Below are 27,838 nucleotides of genomic sequence, written 5' to 3' on the forward strand. Positions count from 1 at the left end.
ATCTTTATTACTTTCACAAAACTAAGCTTTTTTTCAGTATTTTCATGTTCACAAAGTGTACACCCAACTTTCAGGAAACACAGAGCATGTTACATTCGAGCAAATAATCCATTTCTGATTATCCCTCAGCAAGGGGACGTAAGAACACAAAACTAAGCACGAACACAGATTACTTCATACGCACATGCAAAGTTGTGTGCAATGTCAGACGGTTGGGAAAATTTTTTTTTTTTTGCTGTAGTTTGATGAAACATGGAAACATTGCATCTTTCTTCATTTGTTTCCACCAATACTTATACACACACTCACTGCATCGTACAGTACATACGATATTTTCCAAACAAATGCACACACATTCATAAGCAGTGCGTAAACGCATTAGCTGACACACAATAATCTACTATAACATTATTATCTATTCTAATACTGATAAACACTGCTTCATTAAAATTTGGCTAAATTAATTAATAAGTTACTTTTCTTTTGAATTAGAAACCTCTACTTCAGAGACTGCATAGTTCTGCTGAGTCAAACAGCAGTAAGTCACTTTGGTTTGACAGAGGCCTAATCCAAAATAGTACAGGACACTTTGTATTATTATTATTATTATTATTATTATTATTATTATTATTATTATTATTATTATTATTATTATTATTATTTTACAGCAGAATGGCTTAGAATCATTGCAAAATTGTATTTTAAAAAATATATGTCTTTGCCAAATTTTAAAACAGTAGTGTCAACGATTATAATGCAGTAATGAAGGACACCAACCATATATAGCAGCACATAGAAAGTATCGTTGTGATGAGAATAATGGCCTGTGATGGTACAATATCCGATAGAAACAAATACTGATACTGGATGAATACGAATAATAGAAATTAAAATTAAATTCATTATCAGATCAAAAACGATAAAAGCCAATCTGGTATATTTTAAAAGTGACTTCATAATGATGTCCAATCTATAGTCCATGGTTATATTTACAATATCCTCACATCCTCTTTTATTTTTAAAGCTCAGGATCACCAAAATCTGCATTGTCAATCATGCCTAGCACAGTGTTGTGTTCTTAAAGGGTTTCTGTTATTTATGTTTTTTTTACTGTTTTACTGATGAGCAAGTGGAGTTTTGATGGATTATTTGGCAAGATTCTTCATCTGAGAGTGAGTGTTAGTTAAGCAAAAGAGAGGCACAAGTTTTAAAAGGCTAATATTATTTACGGATATGAGTTTATTTCTTCATATAGAATGTGGTGACCATTTGACCTTTTCACACACACACACACACACACACACACACACACACACACACACACACACACACACACACACTATGTTAAATCAATAATTAGTTATTTGCTTAATAAATCAATGTTAAAAATTTCTTCACAAAATGTGTAAAAGATCAGGAGTGTGATATTTTAGCTAGATTTTTAAAAGTATTTAAATCTTTTTTTAATATGCAATTAAACAAAATAAATAATTAATTATTAATTTAATAAATAAAGAATTGTACAGCTATAGTCCTAACAAAAAAAATAACTCTGAGCTCCTATGATATGTGTGATAGCTGTGATATATCTTTGTATCTTTCTCAGTCTTTCCCAGTCCTGTTCACTTATGGACTCTCTTAAGGATACAAATTAAGTTTTTTATGCATCTTATTCAGAAATGAAATCTTAATTAGTCGAGTCAATCACATTTACACCTCTATTATGACCACCTTTCAGCATCGTACATCACCATATCGTATTTAGACTTTCAGCCTACTTTTAAATACAGGGACAATAAAGCAATCTGTAAGTTTTTACCCAGATAATTCACAGTGGAAATTGATTCACAACCCTTCTGTTCTCTAGATGTAGATGTATTACTCATTATAATCTTGTAGTTTTACATTTCTGCCTAGTTACCTGATACAGCTGTGTGCTGCAATGCTCTGCATCATAAATGAGATGCCCTGAAATATAATATGACTCACATTATCGCTCACTTTTTCTTAAGCTTAAACATTTTCTTCTGCAAATTCCACTAATCCAGTCAGTAATCACATTTGTCACATTCCTCAGTCTTTTTCACTTCTTCCAGTTCATGATTTTTAGCTTTTCAAAACATTTAAAAAAGAATTTAGCTTTTCAACTTTTCAAAAAGAATGCCTTAAACAATGTGAAAATGAATGGGAGACACATGCGCCATGAACGCCAGACATGAGTGAAGCTGTTGACTTCCTACATCAGGACATTGGCCCTTGTGTCCGGCAGTCGGAGTCCCACCAGGCCACCACACACCAGCACAGACGATGCCAGGAGGATTGGGATGACTTTAGTAATACTGACCAGAGAGCCAAAGATTAGGTTCCCCAGCACTGCTGCCAGCTTACACAAGGCGTTACAGAAGCCAAAGCCAGTCCCTCTGTAAGTAAAAAAGAGTCCAAAGCATTGTCTTTTGCATTAACAGAATTCTGGTCTACATATAAGTGTCATAGATCAACAGTGAAGCAATGCAGATTGCACTGGTGTTACGTTAACAGTATGTGGTATCTATTTATACTGGCACATGTGCTATAAGCTTGTGTGTTCCTGCTCCATTCATACCTCCTATCAGTAGGATATAGCTCTACCGTGACCACATCCAGTGAGTTCCAGGCAGAGATACTGAGGCCGTTGTAAAGGCACAGCATTCCAATCATCATAGCCTCACTGTTGCCAAACCACAGAAAGAAGCAGCTGATCCCAGAAAGGATCATGGAGAATCCTGCGAGCACAGAAAATACACCGAAATCATGTTTGCTTCTTTTAAATTCAAATCAAACACAAATTTTATTTTATTTGTTACATACACAACATTACACAGTAATGACATGGAGAGAAAATGCAGCTTATATATTTGCATCTTGAGTTTTCATCATACACATGTGCTTTAACTGGCACTAGCTTTTACCTTAAATGTAACAAATACATCAGCTATACTAAACTTTTTGTCACTGATATGACGAGTCTCAAATACACCATCTGTGCTTTAACATGTACATTTACGCGACTTAGCAGCTTGGTGGACCTGGGATGCAAACTCATGACCTTCTGGTCAGTAGTCCAACACCTTAACCACAAGGCTACCACATCCCGTGTGTAGCTACTTAGTAATGTGAATGTTATGCACCTGTAAAGCTTTCCTCTAAAATCCTAAATGTTATTTCATTTTTTTAATGCTACACTTTATCCATGTTTCGTAGCAACAAGGAATTGTACAGTTAATACCTTTTTTCTGATAGTGTAAGATTGGGAATGAACCGTTCTGATATCGTGACTCTAAGATGATCTAACATGATGGATCAGTATCAGACTAGACTTAACACAGGTTCTGATACAATCCACTGGTATATTTTATTATATGAATGTGTATAATGCTGATGGATACAATACAATACAATACAATTTTGAATGTGAACAAAACACACAACTTGTCTTTAAGCAAAGTGTATATATATATAAGATATATCTCATATGTAAGATATTTCACATTTGCAAATCAAAGCTTTCATAGTGATGTTCAGTTACGTAAAGGATTCAAGTATCAGATTGCATATCATCTAATACTCAGAGCTCTGATTTCAATATAATATAATGAGGGTTAAGGGCTTTGCTCAGTGGTAGCAGCTTGGCAGTGCTGGGGCTTAAACCCTGATCCTCTGTTCAAAACCCAGAGATTTATCCACATGATTCACCACTGCGTGCTAGTCAATGCCTAAACAAAATGCAATCAAATAAGTATTAGTTTTACCCAGCATAGATAAGCGCCCTGTTTTATCCATGAGAAGTGCAGACACAATGTTTCCCGGTAGCACAGCCAGCGTCCCCAGGAAGTTGACAAAGTAGACCCAGTAGGCACTGTAGTCATGATCAAACGTCATCTGACATCCCGTTTTGTTGTGAAGAAAAGTGCTGTTTTTGACTTCTGTGTTTATCAGTTTGGATTCGTCAATATCTGTGCGTGAAAATTTAAAGTAAATTCCATTCAAATTCTGAAAACACAGATACTTCATCTGGTATTACATTGTTGTTAGATATTTAACAATAGAAACATACCACATCAAGCAAATAATATACCTATATTATTCTATAGGGTAACTTGTCTTTTTGTAGTAAATAATAGACATTAATGTATACTATGGTTTAAACTATATTAGAAAGTTTTAGTTTGGTCCAGTAAAGACTATTTTTAAAGGTTTTCACTGTAAATCTACCTGTGTTATAGAAGAAAGAATCAATAATAGTGCAGTTTCGGAAGAATGATCCTACAGACGTCACATCTTCAAAATGGCAGCTTTGAAACGTGGTGTTGATGAAAGTCACTGACTTGAATTTCATATTTGTGAACCTGTGCAATTGATAAAAGGATAAAAACTTTGGACATGATACATGGTGTATACCAAATACAACAACAACAACAACAATAATAATAATAATAATAATAATAATAATAATAATAATAATAATAATAATAATAATAATAATTTTTGCATGTTTGTCACACTTTAATGTTTCAGATCATGAAACAAATGTAAATATTAGTCAAAAATAACAAGTAATCGCAACATGCAGTTTTTAATTGAAGGTTTTTATTATTAAGGGAAAACAAAATCCAAACCATCACGGCCCTGTGTGAACCTAACAAACAGTTCTAACAAAACCGCTGCTGAGCAAAAAGAACATAAAGGATCGTCTCGGTATGATATGGTGGTGATAGTGTGATGGTCTGGGGCTGTTTTACTGCTTCAGCAAACCATAAATTCAGCTGTATACCAAAAAATCCGGAAGGACAATGTGCGGCCATCTGTTTGTGACCTCAAGCTGAAGCAAACTTGGGTTCTGCAGCAGGACAATGATCCAAAACACACCAGCAAGTCTAAATGGCTGAAGAAAAACAAAATGAAGACTTTGGAGTGGCGTAGTCAAAATCCTGACCTGAATCCTATTGAGATGCTGTGGCATGACCTTAAAAAGGCGGTTCATGCTCAAAAACCCTCCAATGTGGCTGAATTACAACAATTATGCAAAGATAAGTGGACCAATATTCCTCCACAGCACTGTAACAGACTCATTGCAAGTTATCATAAATGCTTGATTGCAATTCTTGTGTTGCAAATCACTCTGTATGATTTCAACACTTTTTCAAACACAGTGCCACATGGGTTTGGATTTTGTTTTCCCTTAAAAATAAAAACCTTCATTTAAAAACTGCATGTTGTGTTTACTTGTGTTATCTTTGACTAATATTTAAATTTGTTTGATCTGAAACATTAAAGTGTGACAAACATGCATAAAAAATCAGAAAGGGGGCCAACACTTTTTCACACCACTGTAGCTGTAAGTAGCAATATTTTCGTGATCAAAAAAGCATTACCTAGAAGCTATCACACTATCTTTATCTATGTTTTATTTTGCTTGTTCTAATCCTGTCTCCCTCGTCCTGTCATTGGTTTATTGCCTGACTGTGTGATATGTGCTTTCTTGATTCTGACAGTAGCAGCATCGTATGTTACCAAAACTTTGCCTCCATGTACCTTGCTCTTTCATATTAACCAACAAACAGACTTGTGCATCATATTCAGTAATGCATTTAAATTTAATACGTTTATTAAGGCTAGAGTACCTGTCATTGATGAACGCGCCATTTGTGTGTATCTGGTTCTCTAGTGTGAAGTTGAATGTAAAGCCCTCGGTTTGCTCATTAGTGTGTCGCTGCACTTTAGAAGCATACTCATCAGCCTGAAGGTGCTTGATCACGTCAGGAAACCACACAGACAAGCCGTAGTACCTGCGAGAATTTGACAGGAAAGTGTACACAGAAAATATCATCTGTACGCATTCCATCACTCAAACGCACTTTAACGCCATTGAAAGTAAATTCTTACCCGAATGACAATGTAAACCACACAATGGCCAGCTTTATTGTATTATCTTTCACTGGATAATTGAAACACTTCATGAAGTTCAACCAGATCTGTGAAAGAAAATTGTTATGGAGATGTGCATTAGATCCAAACACGATAAAAAAAAAAATTAAATGTAAAAGTAAACCAGTCGATCATTCTCACCCCAGAAAGTTCCGTCTTCACTCGGAAAATAACTTTGGACACAAGGTTATTGGTTTCTGGATGCATCTCCACAAACTCATCAATCTGCTTTGGGGTTTTAATTCTATTTACCTGCAATTAGAAAAGTAATAATAGAGAATCAATTGTTTAGCTGTTTGTGCCAGTTTTTTTTATTATTAATATACGTAGTCATATTTTTATTATGAATCTTTATTTTATTTCAGTTTTTCACGTTCTCATTAACAAAACTACCCCAACAGAAGTGATATAACAGCACAGAAATGGTTACAGAAACACAATATCAGAGTTCTGTAATAAAACTGAACACTACTGAAACCTGTAATTTTAAATAAAAACAAGTGTCAATATTTATAAACCCAATGAAAGGGTAAAATATGATGCATGAAGCAGAACAGTTTCCAAAATCTGAGACTCACTGTTTTTATTCTCTCTAGAGCACATTTCACAAAATATTAAATGCACAGGATCAAATTATTAGGATACCAAATTATTGTGATCATGTATGTTTGAGATAAAATATTGCATTGCGTTATTGCATATGTTCTTCTGTTTTTTAATGTTGCTCCCTAAATAATTGCCAATGATTATGTGGTGTACAAATTTTCTGTTAATTTAACAGCAAAAACAGACTTAAAGGAAAAAGAGCACAATATATAGTGCACTTTGTACCGATGCAAAGTAAGAACTGTGAATATTATTATGACAGGTAGCTTAATACCCACATCGAGTAAATGTGTGCTAAGCTTTGATAAAAGCTGCCGTCACTCTTTACTGTACATCTCCTCTGTGTGTAGCCGTGAATGACACAAAACCTCTGAAAGCTCACATAAAAAGGCAGGCGATGACCACCAGCACATTTCAAGCAATGTCATCATGCTAAAATCTTTATATTATCATCTCAACTTACAGTGAAGACTTTTTCCGGTTGTCCACGTGCTCTCATGTTGGTGTCATGGATCTGCTTGAGGATCATCCAGGCCTCGTCGTGTTTCCCCACCTGAGAGGATTAGTTGGATTAGTGGGAAACTAAACCAGCTAGCATGTTTAATTTAACTGCCACCCAGCTTGACTTCAAAGATAAATGTTTTCCTTTACAAATTTATTTCTAGAATTTTTATATCGTACATTAAACTGCAGCATTAAGGCACGATGTGAAACTTGATGAATGATTCATGATATGCATTCATAAAATGATAAGTTATGTATAGTTATATCACAGTGCTGTTCTTGTGAATCTACCTAACATATAATAATACGTTAGCATTCTGTAGTAACGATTTATACAGAGACTTGTGAACACAAACAAGTAAAAAATAAATAAATAAATAAAAGTTTTCGGTGAGGAGACATTTCTAGAAGGAGTCTCAAGTGTCAGTGCTATGACAATTATTATAAACAAGGAACGAAAAATAATGTTTATTCATGTTTTATTCCTAAAATATAAGATCCATAGTGTGCACCATATAGTGCCCAATGTTTCCTACCTCTAGATAGAATCTTGGACTTTCTGGCATGAATGTGAGAGCTACCACAGAGCAGACACATGGCAGAGCACACACCACTACAAATACCCTCCAGCTGTGGAACTGATATGCCGAACCCATGCTGAAGCTCCAACCTTGATGAATATAGTAAAATGCACAGAAAATGTAACATAGTAAAAAAAAATAACATAGGACTTTTCCACCTATACAGTATATTACATAAAAACACTGCAGAAGGATAACACTGCTAAGATTGATCACCTAATTACATTAAATTACTATTAGAAGAGATGGAAATTTGTCAGTTGAGCAACATCTGCCATATCTCACTATCATGCTTGTGACTCATTAGAGATTAAATAAATCTACTTTGATTTTAAGCAGAATGAAGGCAGAAAGCCAAAAAGCTGTCATTATCTACTATTAGCTCTGGAACCTGGATGTTTATTGTCTCGATGTGACCTCAGAGACAGCCGTGGTTAATTAATTGAATCTTCTACAGAATGGTCTGCAATGGGTTGGGGTCATTAAAATGATAATTTAATTAACATTCTCAGTGGCTATTGTGTTCCTTCATATGGAGGGAAAATGCATCAGCAGGCAGCATGAGGTGAAGAGAGACAGGTTAATATGAGGTATTTTTAAATTAGAGGGTTTTGTTTTTTCTGCTGTTGGATGTTCAATTCAATCCACCGGGACTTCATTGTTAATTTTCCACACCATTTCATTCGCACATATTCAAGTCAAATGCCACAGCATTTACAAGTAAAATTCATTTCCAACAAAAAATGGGTATCACTTACATAAAGTCAGTGTTTTATATGTATATAAGTATAATCACACCCTCCAGTGACACCCAAATGAGGATGGGCTCCCTTTTGGTTGGATGCCTCGATCACTACAGGCTTGCTCATTGTGGATAAATACAAACAATTTAAATAGGTCTTATATTAATCTTGAACATTTATATAATACTAATCTTTGTATAATATTAAACTTTCTGTACCATGTTTCTTATGTTCTGTAAAGCTGCTTTGAGGCAATGTCCATTGTTAAAAGTGAAATACAAAGAAATTCAAATCGAATCAAATTGACTTGAATTGAATAAGTAACTGTTTTATATTTCTTGTTAACATAAAAATGCTTTACAAAAAAATAATGCTTTCAGGACAAATGATAAGACTATTTATAGGAATTATAAATGAATGTAATCTCTGTATTCTGATTGCCTCTATATTTATCCAACAGAGGGCACCATAAGCATCCAATAAGGACAACCTAGAGCTCAGAATCAATCAAAAATCACAAATCTCTAAAGGTAATATATAAATGTATACATTTTCAGCAAGGTATTTTTTATGTCTGTATTATTGAGCACTTTTTAATGGCTGAAGTAGTAACACAATTAGTTCTGAAAACTACTTTTCACTTTTGCATCTCTTTTGCATAGTAAAGTTTATGATTACCAAACAGCGTAAAGGCAGACATTTTTACTCCATTGGCAGATATTCTGCCTACTTCTACATATCACTTTCATTATCAGCATCATACACATCTGGCTTTGTCTCATAACCAGAGGTCAGTCATATTCAAATGTATTTGTACAGTTGAATTCCCTGAATGTAAATCATATGCAAAACAGGGGTTTGACTGGTTACAACTTACACCTGTGTTATTAAATAAATCAAATAATATAATAAATGAAATATTATATATAAAAATAAAATAAATATACTTTTCCATTTACTTTTGAAAACAAATTTATTTCTGCAATAGAAACCCACTGGAGGTGAAAGAGTTGGGAAGCGAGGAAATGATGAGTTCTGACTAAATCCAATGACATATTCAAATAAGTGTTTGATAAATTATACATAGATAGATTAGTGTGTGTTGTACACACAGGGGGTGATGGATGATTTAAGCTTGGCATTTTGTGATTAGTGTATTCTGCATTGAGAGAAACAGAAAGAAAAAAATTGACCACATGTATCATTTCTGTGTGTGTGTGTGTGTGTGTGTGTGTGTGTGTGTGTGTGTGTGTGTGTGTGTGTGTGTGTGTAAATGTGTCACTGAAATTGCCTTCTGTATGAAGCAGCAGAAGACAAATCCAGACAGCTCATGTTTCACTATGATATTGGAAATCCCATTACATGGATTATGTACATAATTGACTGAATGTATGGATGACTGAGTTGGCAGCAGATGGCTTGGCTCTACTTTTTTTTAAATGTAATATTACATGATCAAGAGGTAGTGCAGCTCATGCCAACACAATTGGCAGAAATTCATAATCTCTCTCTCTCTCTCTCTCTCTCTCTCTTTATTTTGCAACGACTGAAATTCTGTAGACACCTGACTATCACATGCATATGTGCATTCTAATCCAATACCATCTGCAATTAATCTGAAGATGGTTCCCCCTCTTTGCCATCAGGAAGGCTTTCCTTTTGGAGTGTGGCTTTGGGGAATTGTCCTCATTGTCACTGTACAGACTGTAACAGTTACAGTACAGAGACCCATAATAATCTGTTCGAGATTTTGTAGTTTCCTTTTAGAAGCACTTTCTAACAACATCATCAGGACACAAGAATCTAGTACATATTCAGAGACTTAGTGAATTTGGGCTTATAGCTTATGTACATAGAAGCTGTTCTGACACCTTGTTGTGGTCTAAACACCTTCTTTATGCTTCTTTTAATTTGTCACCCTACTATGTTTGACATTAGTTTTCCATAATCTGGATACACTATTTAATTGGCACGTTGTGAACAAAAATAAATTCCTCATAAAAAGTATTGTGATATTTTGCCCAGCAAATACCTCCTTCTGCTCCCTCAAAAAACTGCTAACAATTTATTAAAAGATGTTCAGTAGGAATTTTTTTTTTATTATTTTCATTTCCAGGCACCATTTTTAAATGTGCCTGTATGTGTGTTTGGCCCCACGTTTGTGGGTGCGCAGATGATGACAACAAGGATGTTTGTGTGCACTCACTGATGCGTGCAGGCAAGTGTGTGATGCAGTACAGACTTAATGCATAATGAAGACAGATCGTTCTTTATTTGCGCTCATTCTGTGATGCATTTTATGCCGTTTCAAGTGCTGTCTGTGTTATTTAGACGCCATTGCATAGCTTGGCAGAGGTTAGAAACCAGCCGGAAGCATGTAATGGACTGTTTAAGACAAAGTAAGTGGTTAACACATAAACATCCATCACCAGCATACCCCTGTGTGCTATGAAGATATCGCTCTATTCCGGGAGACTGCCTTTATATTGCTGCAGAATACTGCTGCATTTCTGTTAAAATCAGGAACAAGTGGGGTGAGATGTAGCATGCATTGCAGATAGAATAATTGAACGCTTGTGTATTATTGACAGTAAAACATAATAAAGAGGGAAGACAAAAGTATGAGAAATGATAATGAAAGTATCTGAACCCATCTTAATCATCTGTGACAAAACCATCACTACATGCTTACCCACAACTGGTCATTATTTTACTGACCCTCAGCATCCTGGCTGACACTGACAAAGCTGTATACACTAGAGGTCTCAAATTAAACTAACTGTGGGTCCATAAATCATCTATAATGTTCGCTCATTATTGTCCAACTTTGGACTGGTGTCATGTCATCAGTTAGACTCACCTTGTATTCCACAATGTAATGAAGGCAAAGCAAGCAAAATGTTTGCTTTGAACATGCTTATGAACCTATTCACTTACCATAATGAGGTATGATAGCCCAGGCCATGGCAGAAGCATAGATCTCCCCAATCATCCAAAACATGCAGAGCCAGCTTAGATGCTCGCCACGTTTCTCTCTTGCTAAGACTTCCGCATAGTAAGAAAACACAATAGGTACAGTTCCACCAATCCTAAACAAGACCAAAAGACATGATCATGAATTAGAAGTTTAAAACAGAATACTATATATTCACTGACCAATGGATAATCTTTGGTTAAGGCAATCATTGTGCTACTTTTACATAAAATCTGACTGACATTCCACATCAAATTGCTTCTCTTCTATTCCTTACTTACACTCAAGCTAATAAAGCAATCATTCTATGAAATATTAGGATTGCTCAGATGTAAACAATTTATTATATTACATCATATTTTTAAGTTAATGTTATTTTCAATGGTGTCCAAGATGAATCTCATGAATCTCTTCACACTGACAATCTCTTTTGTCTTTAACCGTTTAGCTAAAAGCCTCACCTCATTTTTCTAGATCACTACGTAGCCTGTATTGCATGATCTAAACATCACTAAAAATATCTTTTTGTTGTGCTTTTGGGAGAAAACAGAAAAACCTGAACATTATCACTTGTGTTTGCTTGTATTAAACACCATTGTAACTTTGATAGCAATGTCCCTCTGTGATGTCATCATGATAGACAGCCATCCATGTATCATAGAAATAATATAAATACAGTACTACTAACAAATTAACACCAAAAACACTAAACACATCATAGAATCAACCTATGTCATGTATTAGTCTTAGTTTTCCTTTAAGTCAGTTAAATACTTACAAAGATTAGGTTTAGGGTTACGTGTAAGGTTAGCATTTGTATCTTTCCTTATAACTTAATTATGAAAGTATGTATGGCAACAGAATGTAAATAGTTTCTTTTAATAAATTACAGTGAAATGACTACTTCTAGCAGTGACATAAACTGTGAATTGAGGAAAGCAGGACTGCAGTGGCTATTGATCGATGCAGACAAAATGTATGATCTGTTCAAAGAAACACTATTATCTAAAGACAAGTGAAGCTATGTTCATTTAGAACCGATTTGATTAATGATCACCGATAGATAATTTCTCATGACACCTTCAACTAGTCTATAAACAGTCATTATTGTTTAGCATAGCTGTATATTTCCTGCATGTGCCTTGTTTGTATCTTTTTTTTAGCATTGGATAAATTACATTGGATTTTTTTTGTAATGAGAATCCAGAAAGCGTTAGACAAAATGCAGAGATCAATTATATTCAAATTACTGTTCTGCCCCATTTAAATGACCATTTATTGGATGGATGGATGGATGGATGGATGGATGGATGGATGGATGGATGCATGAATGGATGGATGGATTATAAACTTTTGGTAAGGCCAAATTCATTGCCATTTCTTATGTTGTTGTATCTTCCAGTGGTATCTCATTAACACTTACAGAGAACATATAAAAAGTCCATTAGGGGGAAGAGAAGACTCACCCAAAGCCCGCTATTATGCGACAGAGCAGGAAAAGGCCATAGCCTTGTACAAAGGACGACAGGAAGGCAAAGAAGCCGTTTATGGACATGCAGATAAGCAGACACTGTCGCCGACCCACTTTATCTGCCATGCCCCCCCAGAAGAAAGCCCCCACCATCATCCCCAGGTATACAATACTACCTACAAGGCAGAAAAGGGAGTGGGAAAGAAAAGAGAGTTTATGAGCAGATACAGGAGGTACACAAACTTCAGATAGGATAATACTCAAATATAGAAGAAGCAAAGCTTTGAAAAAGTGTCAGAATCACACAAAAATACACTGGGTTGGGTTAAATTCTGTAGTCCATGTTTTGGCTTGAAATGGGTATTTGTAAGGGAAGACATACTTGGTGAAAAAAGAATTTTGAACTAACAGCACTAAGTTGTATAGTTTCCATAAACAAACACCATAAAATTAGTCAGAAGGCTGAAAAAAAAAAAGTCAGTGATTCACATCAACACCTTTAGATATAACATTTTGACACAGCATGCATTTGCAGATAGTCAGCATGGGGTGAATATGTCAACTGAATCATTCGTAATATAATACAATATAAAGTAATTAGTTATTTAGATACTTTGGCAGCACAGTAGATTAGTGATTCATCTCTGGGGTTGGAGGCTCAGTTTCTATCTGTGTCCTGTGAGTGCAGAGGATGCATTTGTAAAAAAAAAAAAAAAAAAAAAAAAAAAAAGGATGGATAGATAGATGGATAGATGGTGCTTGCCACTTAGTCATGGCCATGCATACAGTGAACAACTCCTATAATACACTGCCTCATCACATAACCTCCAGTCAAACATAAATCCCAGCTCAAAGTCACCTGATTACTAAAGACACTCACCTTTTTCCAATCATGCTGCTCACTTTAAATATCCCAGACTCTCAGCATTATTCTTTTACTCCAGCATTGTGTCTGTGAGAAGTCTAGGTCCTATTTTAAAATAAATGTGTATATAGTAAATGGGAATATGTATTTACACATAAACTGACATAGTATCGGTCTAGAGGCAAGGGCATGATTATCATTAACAAATAAAAATTTGTGTAGTCAATAGGTTTACTGAGCTTCCCTTAGAAAATACAGATATTAAATTAATGTGCAGATCAGGTTTGTTTGCTCAGGGACACACAGTGAGATTGTTGAAGTCAGTATACAGAGTCAGTTTGCATAGTCACAGAGTCAGTTTGTAATCGATAATTACAGAAACTGTTTCATCTTCTCTGAGAATACAAGACACAAAAGCTCTCTGTAATGATTCTGTTATAGAGGTGTCTTTGAATAAAGCGTGTATTGCCTGACACACAATAAAGAAGTCCATGAAACATCTTGCACTGCTCTACATCTGAGTTGTAGCTTTCTGTATGAGCAAGCATCTATGTTCTGCTGCTACTGAACAAATACAAGACCCATTAAAATGCAGCAAACTGTTCTGCTGGTACAGCAGCCAGCAGTGCACAGCATGTGAAAATGAGAAGGGAATCACTGACTTGGAAATGCCTTGTCTCAGGGGGATATACATTACATTCATTTTTTTCTTTCTTTGATACTGTGATCCAAAGAGTCTATTAACAGCTAAAAGCTATTTCAGGGCCGGGGATCTCTTTAGCTGTTTGGTATTGACGTCAGTAAAATGGCTGGCACTACAAGAGCGTTAAAAAATGTGTCAAAATAAGAACATTTTTGTGCCTGTCAGTGTAAAATGGTACTTGGATATTGCATCAAATAATGAATATATAACAAACTGTTCGACAAAGTTGGAAGCTCACAATTTTCAATTTTCTATTCACTGGAACTAAAAATACCAAACCTGTTCCAGCATTTTGCTCCATGGTACATGGTTTTTAAATCTGAGCACAAATCACAGTTCCTTTTTATATTTTTAAATGCACATGGGGAGTCATCGTTACTTGTTTCAAGTGGAAACAATATGGGAAGCAATTTAACATTCCAAAAATTAGTACTACCTCGCGTCCATTTGCTTGTAGATGCATATTAATGTAGTTTATTTTTCACAGCCATTAATCACAAGTCTGTACTTCTGGGGAAGTGGCACTGGGGAGTTGGGTTCATGATAGGGAGTGTTGAGGTGGTGCAAGTGCTGGAAGAGACAACATTCACATAGTACTACATTTTCCCATAGAAGTCTGAACAGGCTATGAGAGGAAAGGAGAGAATGAGAGGAGAACAGAAGTGAGTAGAATATAAAAGAGGAGATAAGGAACAGACACAATCAAAAGCGACTAGAAAAGAAGAGTTCTCAGAGGAGACAAGAACAGAAAAGAGAACAAAGGAAACAAGGACCAGAAAAGAGAACTTAAAGGATAGGAGAACAAGGTGAGAACAGAAGACACAAAGACAAGATGACAAAAAGGACAAGAGAAGCGGAGGAAGAGATGAGCCCAAGAAGAGAACAGAAGAAACAAGTACAATACGAGCAAGAATGAGAAGAGAGGAATTTTTTTATGCTGTCAGATCCTCAGATCCTGGCTTGGAAATGTTTAAACGCTTTCCACATCTCTGTTTTTTTTTACTTAAAATTGCTCATCCAAGGAAGTCTGTCAGTTGACAGAGTATACAGCATCAATGTGCTTACTTTATTGAACTTTCTTTACACTGTAGCTCTGTCTTTGAGTTTACAAAAATAGGAGAGGCATAAGGGGGGCATGGTGGCTTAGTCGTTAGCACGTTTGTCTCACACCTCCAGGGTTGGGGGTTCGATTCTTGCCTCCGCCTTGTGTGTGTGGAGTTTGCATGTTCTCCCCGTGCCTTGGGGGTTTAATCAGGGTACTCCGGTTTCCTCCCCCGGTCCAAAGACATGCATGGTAGGTTGATTTGGAATCTCTGGAAAACTGTCCGTAGTGTGTGATTGCATGAGTGAATGAGAGTGTGTGTGCCCTGTGATGGGTTGGCAGTCCGTCCAGGGTGTATCCTGTCTTGATGCCTGATGACGCCTGAGATGGCACAGGCTCCCCGTGACCCGAGGTAGTTCGGATAAGCGGTAGAAAATGAGTGAGAGTGAGAGCGAGGAGAGGCATAAGAATAGGTTTACAGTAATGAATATCATGACGAGGAACGTGACTTAAAATGCCAGGTGACTGATAGCTGTTGCTGAATGAATCATCCACACTCATAGGCAAACTTATACGCGCGCACACACACAGACACACACACACACACACACACACTCACGCACAGGTATAATTTAGCAATCTCTGCAATTGTGTGATTTCACTGCAGTTTAGCCATGCTCAGCTGCTTTATATTGACAGAGAGAGAGAGAGAGAGAGAGAGAGAGAGAGAGAGAGAGAGAGAGAGAGAGAAATAATAAATAAAGAGTAGACGGAAAAAAGCCTTCTGGCTCTGTGACAGAGTTAATGGAATTGACTTACACAGACCGGCTCAAAGCACGGACCATTATTGTAATTGTATAATGTAGCGACTTTCTTTTTCATTTACATGATTTGCTTTCTGTAGTGTGGTTAATGTTTAGATTTTGATTTAGCAATAAAGGCAGTGGACAATGAAATGATTTTTTAGTGCACACATGATAAAGGAGTTCAATGGAAGTACACTGGGGAAAGAAAAAAAGGGTTTAGGGGAGTAGTGAAATATTTCATAACCCTTTCCACCCACTTTCCCTTATTTCATTGATAAATGTGGCTGTTAAAATTACAGTCAATATGAGCACCAAGAGAAATGCTAAGAAAAATACTGAGGCAGCCTGGTGGATGTACAGTATTTGTATTTCTAGTTCCCCTTACTGTATTACATATAAACATGCAGTTACATTAGTATACAAACATCTTTGGGCTTTTTGAAATAAAAAAACTACGTTTTAACCTATTTTTATATTTCTTCTTCTTCTACCTCCTTTTCTTCATCTTCTTCTTCTTCTTCTTCTTCTTCTTATTATTATTATTATTATTACATGTATTTTATATCACACAAGCGATTCAAGGTATTCCTTTCCCCCTATTTATTTTACTAGTACTCTAATCACACATTTTATCTGAGTAATATCCTTTAATTCAATTAATTTCTTTCTTCTTGCTGTCTATTATAAGACTATCCGCTCAGACGGAGAATGAGAGAGAGAAAAGACTAGGCACTGTCTGGACAGGGGTAGAAGAAAAGATTGGGATGAGCAGAAGATAAGATATGACAAGAGTCCTGGACTAACATTTGTCTGTTGAAAGTACAGAGAAACTGATATATAGCTTTTGATAAGTCTCCAGTGACTCTGAAGACAATATACTGTAGCTCTCTGTGAGATTTATAACTCATTTAAATTGCAAAAATTACTCTTCCATGTTCACCAGAAATATTATTATACAGTAAGATGTTTCATGAAATATTCTACATGTGGGCATAATTGGTTATACTGCAGAATCATATACTGATCATCGTCAGTAAATATCACAGTATAACATTATCAAACGCAATTAAGGTTACAGTAACCACCATGTGCATATTAGGCACTTCATGAAAATAAGGGGTTAAGCTATCAAAAAATCCTGTTACTCGTGACAAAACATTGCATTACTGATAGTGATGTCTTTAGCTGTTATTTCCTTTTCTGTCTCCTGAAAAAAATCCTCTTGTGATGAAGATCTTATATCTTAAAGGGCAGGATGCAGCACCGGTCACGGATGGCCTCACACGATTATGTCTTAAAAGCCAGTGACAAAGGAAGGACAAAGTCAGAAAGGAACCATGAAAGAAGGGAGGCAGAGTGATGCTTACAGGGCTCTCCCCAGTCAGACTGGAGGAGACTGCGACTGTTTGAGAAAACACATCAGATATATTTAAGTGTCAATTATCCACCGAATCATAAAACAACATGGAAATGTTTTTAATTGACTTTTTAATCTTGTCTAGGCTTCCTGCAAAGTTCACATTGATTATGGAGCCAGTTTAACAAATCCAGCAATAAATGCAATTTTTCCTAAAGCTAAGTGTGATCACTTTACACAACCATTTGCATACGGGTGTGATCAGATGTTTTTTTTGATTGATCCATTCGAATTCTAAATAATTTCACTAAATCTTATATCTATTTACTCATAAGACCACCTCTAACCTCACCTCTGTCTTCAACCTAAACCATTTCACACAAACTTTTGTAGTGTAGTCATGACATCATGTTGTTCTACTCTCACAATGTGTCATACCATAAACGTCGTGAGTCAGAGCATTGTGTATTAACTTGTCGTATATCTGCACAAATGCATATCTTACCTAGCCATCCAGCGCTTGAGTCAGGCATGCACATATCTGTTTCAGCACTGGGCAGCACAAAGCCCACCACAAAAACCTCCACACCATCAGACATGAGTGCTAACCCAAGTGTGAAGTACAGCTGCCACTGGAACCTGCCGTGGCCACACTCCTGGATGATCAGCTCATACTGTTGCGCCAGCTCCTCCTCATCCGCTTGCCTCTCACTTTCAAGTTCCCTGCGGTCCTTGAGGCCATCTGCTACAGACTGCCCCAAAGCCACATGTCCGTCCCTGTGCCCAGATTCAGAGGGAATTCCTTGGTATTCACCCTCATAGATCTCATCTTCATCATCGTGGCCTTCGGTGGCATCACTGGAACCTTCTTCATCATTGGACTGATGGCCTGTGTAGTGGCCCTGAGGCGGGTCATAGTATTCACCGTCATCTTCGTCTTGGAAGCGCTGATAGGACCGGTTGTGTGAGTACTCATCTGATGCTCGGTCAACTACTGAGTTGACCTTTTTGGCAGCATGATGTTTGGCCTCCCTCACCATATTTTTAGCCCCCTTCTTAAGGGACAGGTGGTCCCGGGTGTCTGTGTCGTCCATGGTGGAACTGAACTGATAAACCCAGTGAGAGGGAGATAGTAGTTATCACAAGAGAAGGATCCACAACACCTTGGCTCTCATTGGATGGACCTAAAAGAAAAATGAGAAGAAGGTTTAACTATCAGAAAGAACAGACTCTTAATCTTACTTACAGCCAGAAAGCAGGGTTCAAATGAGTTCCTATGGCATGATAAATCTTTTTTTTACACAAAGCACAAATCTTTTCTTCAGTGACATTTAAAGTCAGTGTGGGTCAGTGAAGACATCTTAAATGCTTTTACACAGAAAAAAATCTCACCAGTGCCAGTTTTGTCTGACTGACATTCTTACAGTATGTGAACACTGACCAACAAGAAAAGTTTTAGAAAACAAACAAAAATGGCCTGTAAATATAACGTTTTACCCCAAACTCAGCTACCAGAATGCATAAAGTCTTATCATAGCAAGTGAAAATATCTTGAATATGGGCAAAGTTTTTTTTCTAATGTTCTAAAATTGTGAGATTATTGTTTTTGGATGTTTTTAGATTTTTTTTTTCAGACTTTAAATACTCATACTGATGATTTTGCTTCTATCTACAAATAAAAATCCTAAAAGAATTATAAAAAAACGTTTAAAAAGCATAAAATTTGGTTTAGAGTAATCTGATGATAAGATATGTCATAGAAATCAAGATCTTTTTACTTGCTATCATTTCTTGAAAACGGCTGAACATTTATTCAAGGCCACAGAAGCATGGTTTAACTGTTCATATCTGCACTATTTCCTCCAGATGATGCTCTAACAGAATCTGATTAGAAAAAAGGAGCACAGGTTGACTTTTCATTCCATGCTGGTGGGATGCAAAGTGATTAGGCAGGAAAGCCCTCCATTATGTGCTAGACGGAAATTGAGAGGCTGTCTGTCAGCGAGGCAGTGAGGCAGAGCTCTGCGTTTTCACTGACAGAACTGATGAGACTTGCCACTAAACCCGCAGAGCAATACAACAGTTTTTCCTTCTCATGCTCAGAGGTAGAGGGTTTAGCTAGCCAGTTCTTATTTGTCATTCTCTTGAGTCTCAATCAAAACAATGGTACTATTTTTCTTCTTACAAGAAGACAAAGAAATGAAAATGCTGTTTAGAAAGTCTGGTTATGTGAAATGTCTTTACAAACTGCATAAAACGTAAGCTCTAGTTGTAGAACCTTTAAACATTTGAAAGCAAGTTACTGCCTAATTTAGTTCAGGCACAATAAAACTGAAACTTGGTCTTGCATATTTATTAGCATCTGTCTAGATGCTCTATCATTGATCAGCATTTGTCTAAATATTCTATAGCTGATTTCATCCGGATTTTAAAGAACAAACCAGGTGGACATGTATATGCATGAGCATTAAGAAAAACAATACACAGCTTCATTATGTACAAATCATAAAGTTGTGATGCCTATCATAGGCTTTGTAAGCTTGTGTAAGGTAGAAATGACTCATAAAAGTTACGAAAATTCATGATGCCTATAATAAGCATATGAAAGTTTGTAATCCAGCTGTAGGGTTTAGTTAAATTGTCAGAAATGACAGTGGCCACGGCGAGGATAAAAACCCGACCCAAATGCATAAATAGGCTATGTATTATCATTAAGTCAGTTCTTCAATTTTAAGATAACACAAATAATATTAAGGAGTGTGTTAAAATTATTAGACCATTTCTTTTTAACATTTCTCCACTTTTCATTATAGCAAATTAGTTCATAAATTCAAAATTACTGAGTCCAAGGACAAACAAATGCTTATGAGAACACAAAGCTAAATTTCCTGAACAGAGCACGGCTTTACTCTAGCAGGGAAGGATTTTCCTACAAAAGATCATGTGTCCTGTGTGGCTATAGTTGTCATTTTAGACCTTGATAAACATACCCAAAGGAATAATCGAAAAACAAGGTAAGTGGAAAAAGTAATGGTTCCTTTCATTAATGTCAGCCAGCAGGAATCAGCCAAGTCCAATCTCCTAATGGCTGGAGGCGGATATAATCACATCAAAACGGAAAGTGAATAAGCTCGTCTATAAGGAGAAGCCTAGGACATCTTGTGTTAAAAGATTGCATCAGGCACTGATGCTGTTACAGAGAATGGGGGAGGACAAAGAGAGAGGGAGAGACAGACAGGCACGCAGACAGATGAATAGAAGAAGGGTATGAGATATGTGTGGGATACCAAATGCAAATGGAAAAACGTACATTGATGTCCCATATTTCTTGGAGGCACTGTTTGTCAGGGAATAAGTATACGTTTTTTTTTTTCTTCTACCTCCAATCTTTTTTTGGAAGCCTGAATAAAAAAAATCAGGGCTAATTGTTTGTTTTCCTATTTTGATTAGTGCATGAACGTATTAAGCCTAATATTTTATCAAATTCTAATAAATTCTTAAACTTTCTGATGAATACCTTTATTCAATCTTTAATTCAATCCGTCCATGTATCAGCATATGGCGCAATGCAAATACACCACTGAGCACTAAAACAAAAAGTCTTGGATGATCTTATCAGCCTGACGCCCTCGATAAGTCCACAGCTGACTGGTCCGCTCTGCAGGTGATTCAATAAAGATGCTGTTCAGTGGCCACTCGCTCCCAGCTACAGGGCTGTGTTGCGGATTGCGGATTTCCGTGGCAGTTTCTAAGCCAAGCAATAGACATATGTTCACACAGACGAGCCAACTTTAGCCCAGTGAGATACTGTAGCACTGCATGTGAGCAGAGTCAAAAATTTATTCCTTAGCTGCTTCTTGGTACATAGAAATGCGTTGTGAATGCTGGCATTGTTAACCACAGGAATAAGATACAGGATATTAATATAAAATTATTACTAACTGTATGTGTTGTGAGAATGTGTAGTTTAATGGATTTGAATTAGAATAATATTTTCAGTATACAGGTTACATTGACTTTCGGACTTAATCACATTACTTTCTTCCTCTGAAAAGACCATGGCTGAGTAAGAAAATTACTGGACTCATCAGACTTGTTATAAATTATTTAGCTCCAAATTGCCCATTTGCTTAAAATACAATCTAATGTGGGTGAGTCACTACAGCTGGTTGATATATTTGAACTTTGTGACCGACCATTCATGTAAAAGCTTCAGCAATGCGGCATTGCTAATGAAGTGCCTATTTCAAGGATACAACCTTGAGAGCCTTATAGTCTTCCAGAAAGTTAGCATTTAGGGGCTGAATCATAAAACTGAGCAAAGAACAAAATGTATAAATGTTCTGTAGTGTTAATAATAAGATGCAGTGGCGCTGAAGATGTAATACATCTATAACAACTCAAAAGTAATGCCTTATTGTATTGTGGAGCTTGTAAAAGACACAAGACAGATGCTCTGGAGAAAAAAGAGAGAGTTTCTAAATGATGCAGAAGCACCTTTCCAGTTCTATGAAGGCATCAAATCCATACTCTTCTGTCCAGAGCAGGCTTAATAGACTCTGATAAAAATAAAAGAGGACTTCACATTTTCTTTAGTGGGATGCTGGTTTCAAGTGCAATATATGTGGGATCTTATCAACTCATAAAACATACAAGTTCAAGTCTGAAATGTCCCTGAAAGAAATTAACATTCTGTGTAGATAAGAAAAAAACTTTAATATACAGTATATGGCTACTGCATATTATGCATAGGTCTCAATTTTTAAAGCACATACTGTAACCACAAAAAATGTGTATTACCTTTACAAAGCCAATACCATTCCATACTGATTTCTACATCAGAATATTTATTAACAAGACGGCACATGCACATATCCTTATTCATAAAGTCTCTACAATAAATTTGTAATAAATAAGTCAGAGCATGCGCCTGCATAAATATATGGTTTTTCAATAAAGATATCTTTAGTCAAGTCAAGTCAAGAGTCAAGAAGCTGTTGTCAACCATATGTATAGCTGGTTGAAGTCAAGTGTCATCCATATATAGCTGTTGCAGTACACACTGAAATGAGACAACGTTTCTCCAGGTCCATGGTGCTACATAAAACAAAGACAGAGCTATAAGAACTTAGTAATTTAGTCCTAGATACATACTGTAAAGTGCATCTACGCAACCTGGTGCAAACAGTGCAGGATAGGAGTGTGTGTTGTGTGTGGGTGTTATCCATATTGGTAGGGACCAGGTTATGTTTAGGTTTATGTGGAGACATTAATTAGCTTAATTACTGGAAGGTCCTCAGCAGGAAAGTAAGGACACTTACTGTTATACAGCAGGGTTGCCTCGTGCGCTCTGAGTGCCCGGGGGCAGTTATGTCGCGCGCGCTCTGTGCTCCACTCCACTGGCTGAAAAGTCCATTTAACTTACATCAAAAATGCAATGTGTGAAATTGTGCATGAAGCATCACATCCAAGCAGGGAGAACTAAGAAGGAAGTCCTCATAGGTGTCTTATATTATTCTACAAGAGCTGTAAAGCGCTGAATTTTAATCAACCAATCATGGAAGCGCGTTATTATTGAGCTGTTAATGACCATCAGTACTGATGGTACTGATCAGTACTGCAACACTGCACTCCAACCTGAGTGAAAATCATCACAACAGAGTGTTAACACAGTTAACACAACTCCAAATAACTTTCCGAAATTCACTGCTTCACTAAACTGAAACTGTGCGTAATGTGTTCATGCTTTACATTCATTCACTCTAAAGATCTTGTTTCCTCAGGCACAGAATGTAGGCTACAGATAAAAAGGAACTTACCTCTTAAAACGCTGACCAAATAAGCGTTTTGTACTGGTATTCCATTTTTTTCTTCTAAATGAGATTGCTGCGTGTGTTGAATATAATCTCAGTATCACAAGGATGCTGAGGAGAGAGCAGAGAGCTAAAAGAGATGTTTCTTCCCCTCTGCAGTCAGTTGTATATCTGCAGTACTACACACACACACACACACACACACACACACACACACACACACACACACACACACACACACACACAGAGAGAGAGGGGGGGGGGATTGAGAGAGAGAGAGAGAGAGAGAGAGAGAGAGAGAGAGAGAAGGAGAGGGGAAGGGGGGATAGGGAGGTAGAGAGGGGAGAGAGAGAGAGAGAGAGAGAGAGAGAGAGAAAAGGACGATGGTGCGTTGCGGATGAACCTGACGGAAACACCGTGGTGTGACGCAAGCAAAGGCAAAATATATGTGATGACGCACGATTTAAAACAAGAATGATCTGAGGAGTTCCTTCTTAGCTCTCCTTGCTTTGAACTTGCTTACAGTTCATCCACAATTTATTGACACATATGGGACTTCTATGAAAATAAACATTAGAAATATGACACTAATTGCACTTCCAAAACAGTTTCTTAGTGATATTCTTCATACGTTTGAAGATTTTCATATGAACAATTTATGGCTGCACATAATTTCACTATTCTTTTAAAACCACAGCCATAGTAGTCTAATCTGCCTTGATAACGTTCTTTATGTATTGGCCGAACAGAGATTTCCGCATTTGTTGTTGCTTTCTAATGGTATTTTTAAAGTATTCATATTTTTATCCCATTTTAAAGTAAAAACTAAATTATTATGGCTAAGTTCTGTATCTAAGAATCTAAATTAGAGAATCTAAGATTGAAAAACATATTCTCATTATTTCTCTTTATGTATATTTGCACAATGCTTTTTTTTCCACCTCTGAGCTGTCAGTGTATTATATTAATACATACAAACACTTCCTCACTTGTGTGTAAACCACTGACAGTGACAAAACAGAAATCTCCAAGATTTACTTTTGCTGCTTAACCTATTTTACCATTCCTTTGAGCCTACTAATATCCTATGATATATTTTGTAAGGATATATTGTTTTTGTTGCATCAGACACCCCAAAACATGCACAATAGCAGATGCCTTGATGTGAGATGTTACTGCTGGGTCAGAGCTATTGATTTGGGCCATGAATACACTGAAGATTGCACTGAACCTGACTACTAAAGACAACGCTATTACCTACATTATTCTAATTGGCTTGCTGCATTGCCATTTACGGAATGCTGGGGCAGCTGAAAGATTTCTGCTTGGGTCTTTTTATCCTATTTTATCCTGCTATTAGCTAAACATGTTAATGCCAAATGCCACAGGTCTGGATTTTTATTTCAAATACCCCTTGTGCATCATCTGTTGCTAACCATTGTTTCAATTTAAATGAATATTGCTCGTGAAATTTCAAATCCTTTAATATACTGTATGAAGTCTTGGGCAGCAGAAATTATTATTTTATGTGTGTAATGTATTTTATTTTGCAACCTATTATTATGTGGAACCGGAGCCATGTATTTCCCTATGATAATGCAATAAGCTTTTACAATTATTTATTACACATAATAACATCAGAGACAAGCTTCCATAGACCATGAACACCATGATAAAATAAAGACTTAAGCATGCATTCAGGAAGAGGTTACTTTATTTAAAAACTGTATGTAATTTCTTTTTCACTGTAATTCAGTTCACTGCATTTTTCTGTTAACCAAAAGGAAAAAAGAATTATAGGTAATGAAACAAGAATAAAACTTGATTTGTAAAGTTCGTCACGACAAACTTTGATGTTGGCTTTGATGAAGCAAGTATTCGCAAAGGCCAGTGCTTTATGGAGGCGAGTGGACATAAGGGACAGTGTTACTTTTAGCAGTGTTTACATGTCCATGTTGTGCTAATTTATGATTTTCGGGGCTGCGGCACAACCGGAAGGCCAGTCGGTACACCAATTTAAAACTTTGTTCAGAGTATCACCCTAAAGGAGCTGGCCGAGTTTGGTGTAGATAGTTCGAAAGCTTGCCGAGTTATAAACCTCCAAAGTTTATAATGGGAGTCTATGGGAAAAAAAGGCCAATTTGAGACCCAGTACCAGAAGTACCGGAAATCAGATTGCTTAGAAAAGTAATAGCAACAAAGTTCAGACTAGGGTCTACAACATATCCGAATTTGGTGCATGTGGCTCGAAAGCCCTAGGAGGAGTTACTCTTGATAAATTTTTGTCTAAGCTTAAATAGAAAAACAGAATGTTGGCTTCTACAAAGCCGACATAATTATACAACACATACATTTGCATTGTATGTGCAAAGAAGTTGAGTTAAAACTATGGTTATGAGGATAAGATTTTTACCCTAAGTTTTTCCTTCAATTTCTCTTGGGGCAAATTGAAATAGACAGTCCGATTACTGGCATGGTCTTATAAAGCTGAAAGAAATCAAAGGACCTAAAAGAAACCCACACTGACTGGAACAGTGCGGTGGCAAATCTAACTTCTGCTTCCATTGCCTAGGTTTGATTCCTGGGCAGGGACCCAACCCAACCACTGAGGGTTGTACAAGCCAAATCTAATCCGGAATAAAATGGGAAGGTTTTGTCAGGAAGACCATCTGGCTTTAAACCTGAATTTGTGCCTGTATATCCGTGCCAAATATGTGGACCAATGAGCTACTTGTTTCCCTAAAAGGAGCAGCCATATAGAAAATCATTTGTAACCTTCCACTACTGTATATCCTTCATCTATCAATAATGCATACACATTGACACATTTAAAATAATTCTTGTTCTCTTAGAGAGCTTATTGAAAAGCTGTAGGCTCTTGTGCTTCCCCTGTATGACTGGAATAAGAAGGAGGTTTTGAGGTCTGCTGGCACAACTGACTTCGAGCCAGAATGATATAAAGTCAAGAAGCACTTAGCTTAATGAGCTGTCAGTGTCAAATATATTGCTCCTGCAATAGGTTCATCAGTGTCTGCAAGCTGAAAGAGCCAGCTGTGTTCCTGCTAATAAGACACCATGCAGAGAAAAGCTCAGATGAAATGCTAAGTCACAATCATGACAATTAAATATTAATGTAATGCACTAATTTTATTCCACTGTTTTTGTTTTTTTGTTTTTTTTTTACATCTGATTTTGAGTGGCTTTAATATATTGTGTGTATTTTACAGGCATACAGAAAAAAATACAGACATTCAGCAAAACCCCCAACATAGATTATTTTTTTGCTTATAAGACACAATTTAAAATATTTACAATCAATTATGATTTGTGTGATTTATCATCAATATAAAAAGCACTGTATGTATAGAGTCCAGTATGCAAGTCATAGGACAGTGATATAATGTGTTGTTTTGCCTCTGATTTTTAGCCCATTGTATTGATGTAGAAAAATTATGTACAGTATTTTAAAGGGCATTTGGACTATTTACCTCAAATTGGTGCATATGCCCTATATTCTAGCAATATTTTAATCTTATTTTCAAAGGTAGATTTAGTACTTACTTATGTGCTTAGTTAGAGGTTGTTAGTCTTTGCTTAAGGGCAGCACATGACTCAGCTCTTCGATCAGCCATCAGAAGTTAATGTCATCATTGTTGTGCCAGAAAAGAATGCTTGTCTGTATATAGGAATAGGACACAGACTGTGACTCACTCTATCTATCTATCTATCTATCTATCTATCTATCTATCTATCTATCTATCTATCTATCTATCTATCTATCTATCTATCTATCTATCTATCTATCTATCTATCTATCTATCTATCTGGGGCTTGTCTGATTTTGGCTTTTTATTAGTATTAGTACACAGAGCACTAGTTGCAATAGTCCAGTTTCATGATGACAAAGGATGGAATGAGAACTTGAGCTGTCAGCAAAAAGGGTGAATTCTCCTGATGTTGTATAGAATAAATCAACTGTTTGGATTAGTTTAGATTCAGCTTAAATTTCATTGAGAAAAGTACTTTTTCAAAGCCAATAAAATCCAGATAGCGTCTAACCAGAAGAGGCTTATTAACAATAATAGGATAAAAAAGATATACAGCTATGAGCGTGATATGTACAAGGGAATGGATGTCTTATGTCTATGAGGTGCAGTAGGTGTTATAAATAGGGATATATGTGGTCTATATATGTAATGTACAAACATTGTTCAGTATTAGACATGTTAAGAATATAAAATGCTGAACAGGATATACATATTTAGATATATGGATGTTTATATAGTACAATATATACAGTATAGATAGCTTGTTGACTACTTATAAAGAGATTCCATATCACACTCCTAGGGAATTAGATGGTGCCTTGCCCTTTTCAGTAAGGCAGTAACAAAGAAAGAGTATATGGT

General features: G+C 36.4%; 1 protein-coding gene across 1 annotated transcript; it reads right to left on the minus strand.

Annotated features, from left to right (window-relative positions):
* Positions 1–1,537: 1,537 nt before the first annotated feature.
* Positions 1,538–23,540, minus strand: sv2ca (synaptic vesicle glycoprotein 2Ca). Its single transcript, XM_060883145.1, has 13 exons — positions 23,436–23,540; positions 18,122–18,800; positions 12,839–13,019; positions 11,336–11,487; positions 7,611–7,744; positions 7,034–7,123; positions 6,106–6,216; positions 5,923–6,011; positions 5,661–5,825; positions 4,252–4,385; positions 3,789–3,992; positions 2,603–2,762; positions 1,538–2,420 (listed from the first exon to the last, which is right to left on the minus strand). Exons 2-13 carry the CDS (start codon positions 18,708–18,710, stop codon positions 2,237–2,239), a joined length of 2,193 nt encoding a protein of 730 aa, XP_060739128.1. The 5' UTR covers positions 18,711–18,800; positions 23,436–23,540; the 3' UTR covers positions 1,538–2,236.
* Between the last annotated feature and the right edge of the window lie 4,298 nt (positions 23,541–27,838).

This window comes from Tachysurus vachellii, chromosome 12 (assembly GCF_030014155.1).
Source record: "Tachysurus vachellii isolate PV-2020 chromosome 12, HZAU_Pvac_v1, whole genome shotgun sequence".
NCBI lineage: Eukaryota > Metazoa > Chordata > Actinopteri > Siluriformes > Bagridae > Tachysurus > Tachysurus vachellii.

Bases quoted from the DNA above. Each gene is read 5' to 3' on its own strand.
- sv2ca (XM_060883145.1), bottom strand. From the start codon at position 18,710: ATGGACGACACAGACACCCGGGACCACCTGTCCCTTAAGAAGGGGGCT. The intron at 6,217-7,033 runs GTAAGTTGAGAT...TTCTAATTGCAG, and splicing joins AACCGGAAAAAGTCTTCACT to GTAAATAGAATTAAAACCCC. The intron at 6,012-6,105 runs GTGAGAATGATC...TTTCTTTCACAG, and splicing joins TGAAGACGGAACTTTCTGGG to ATCTGGTTGAACTTCATGAA.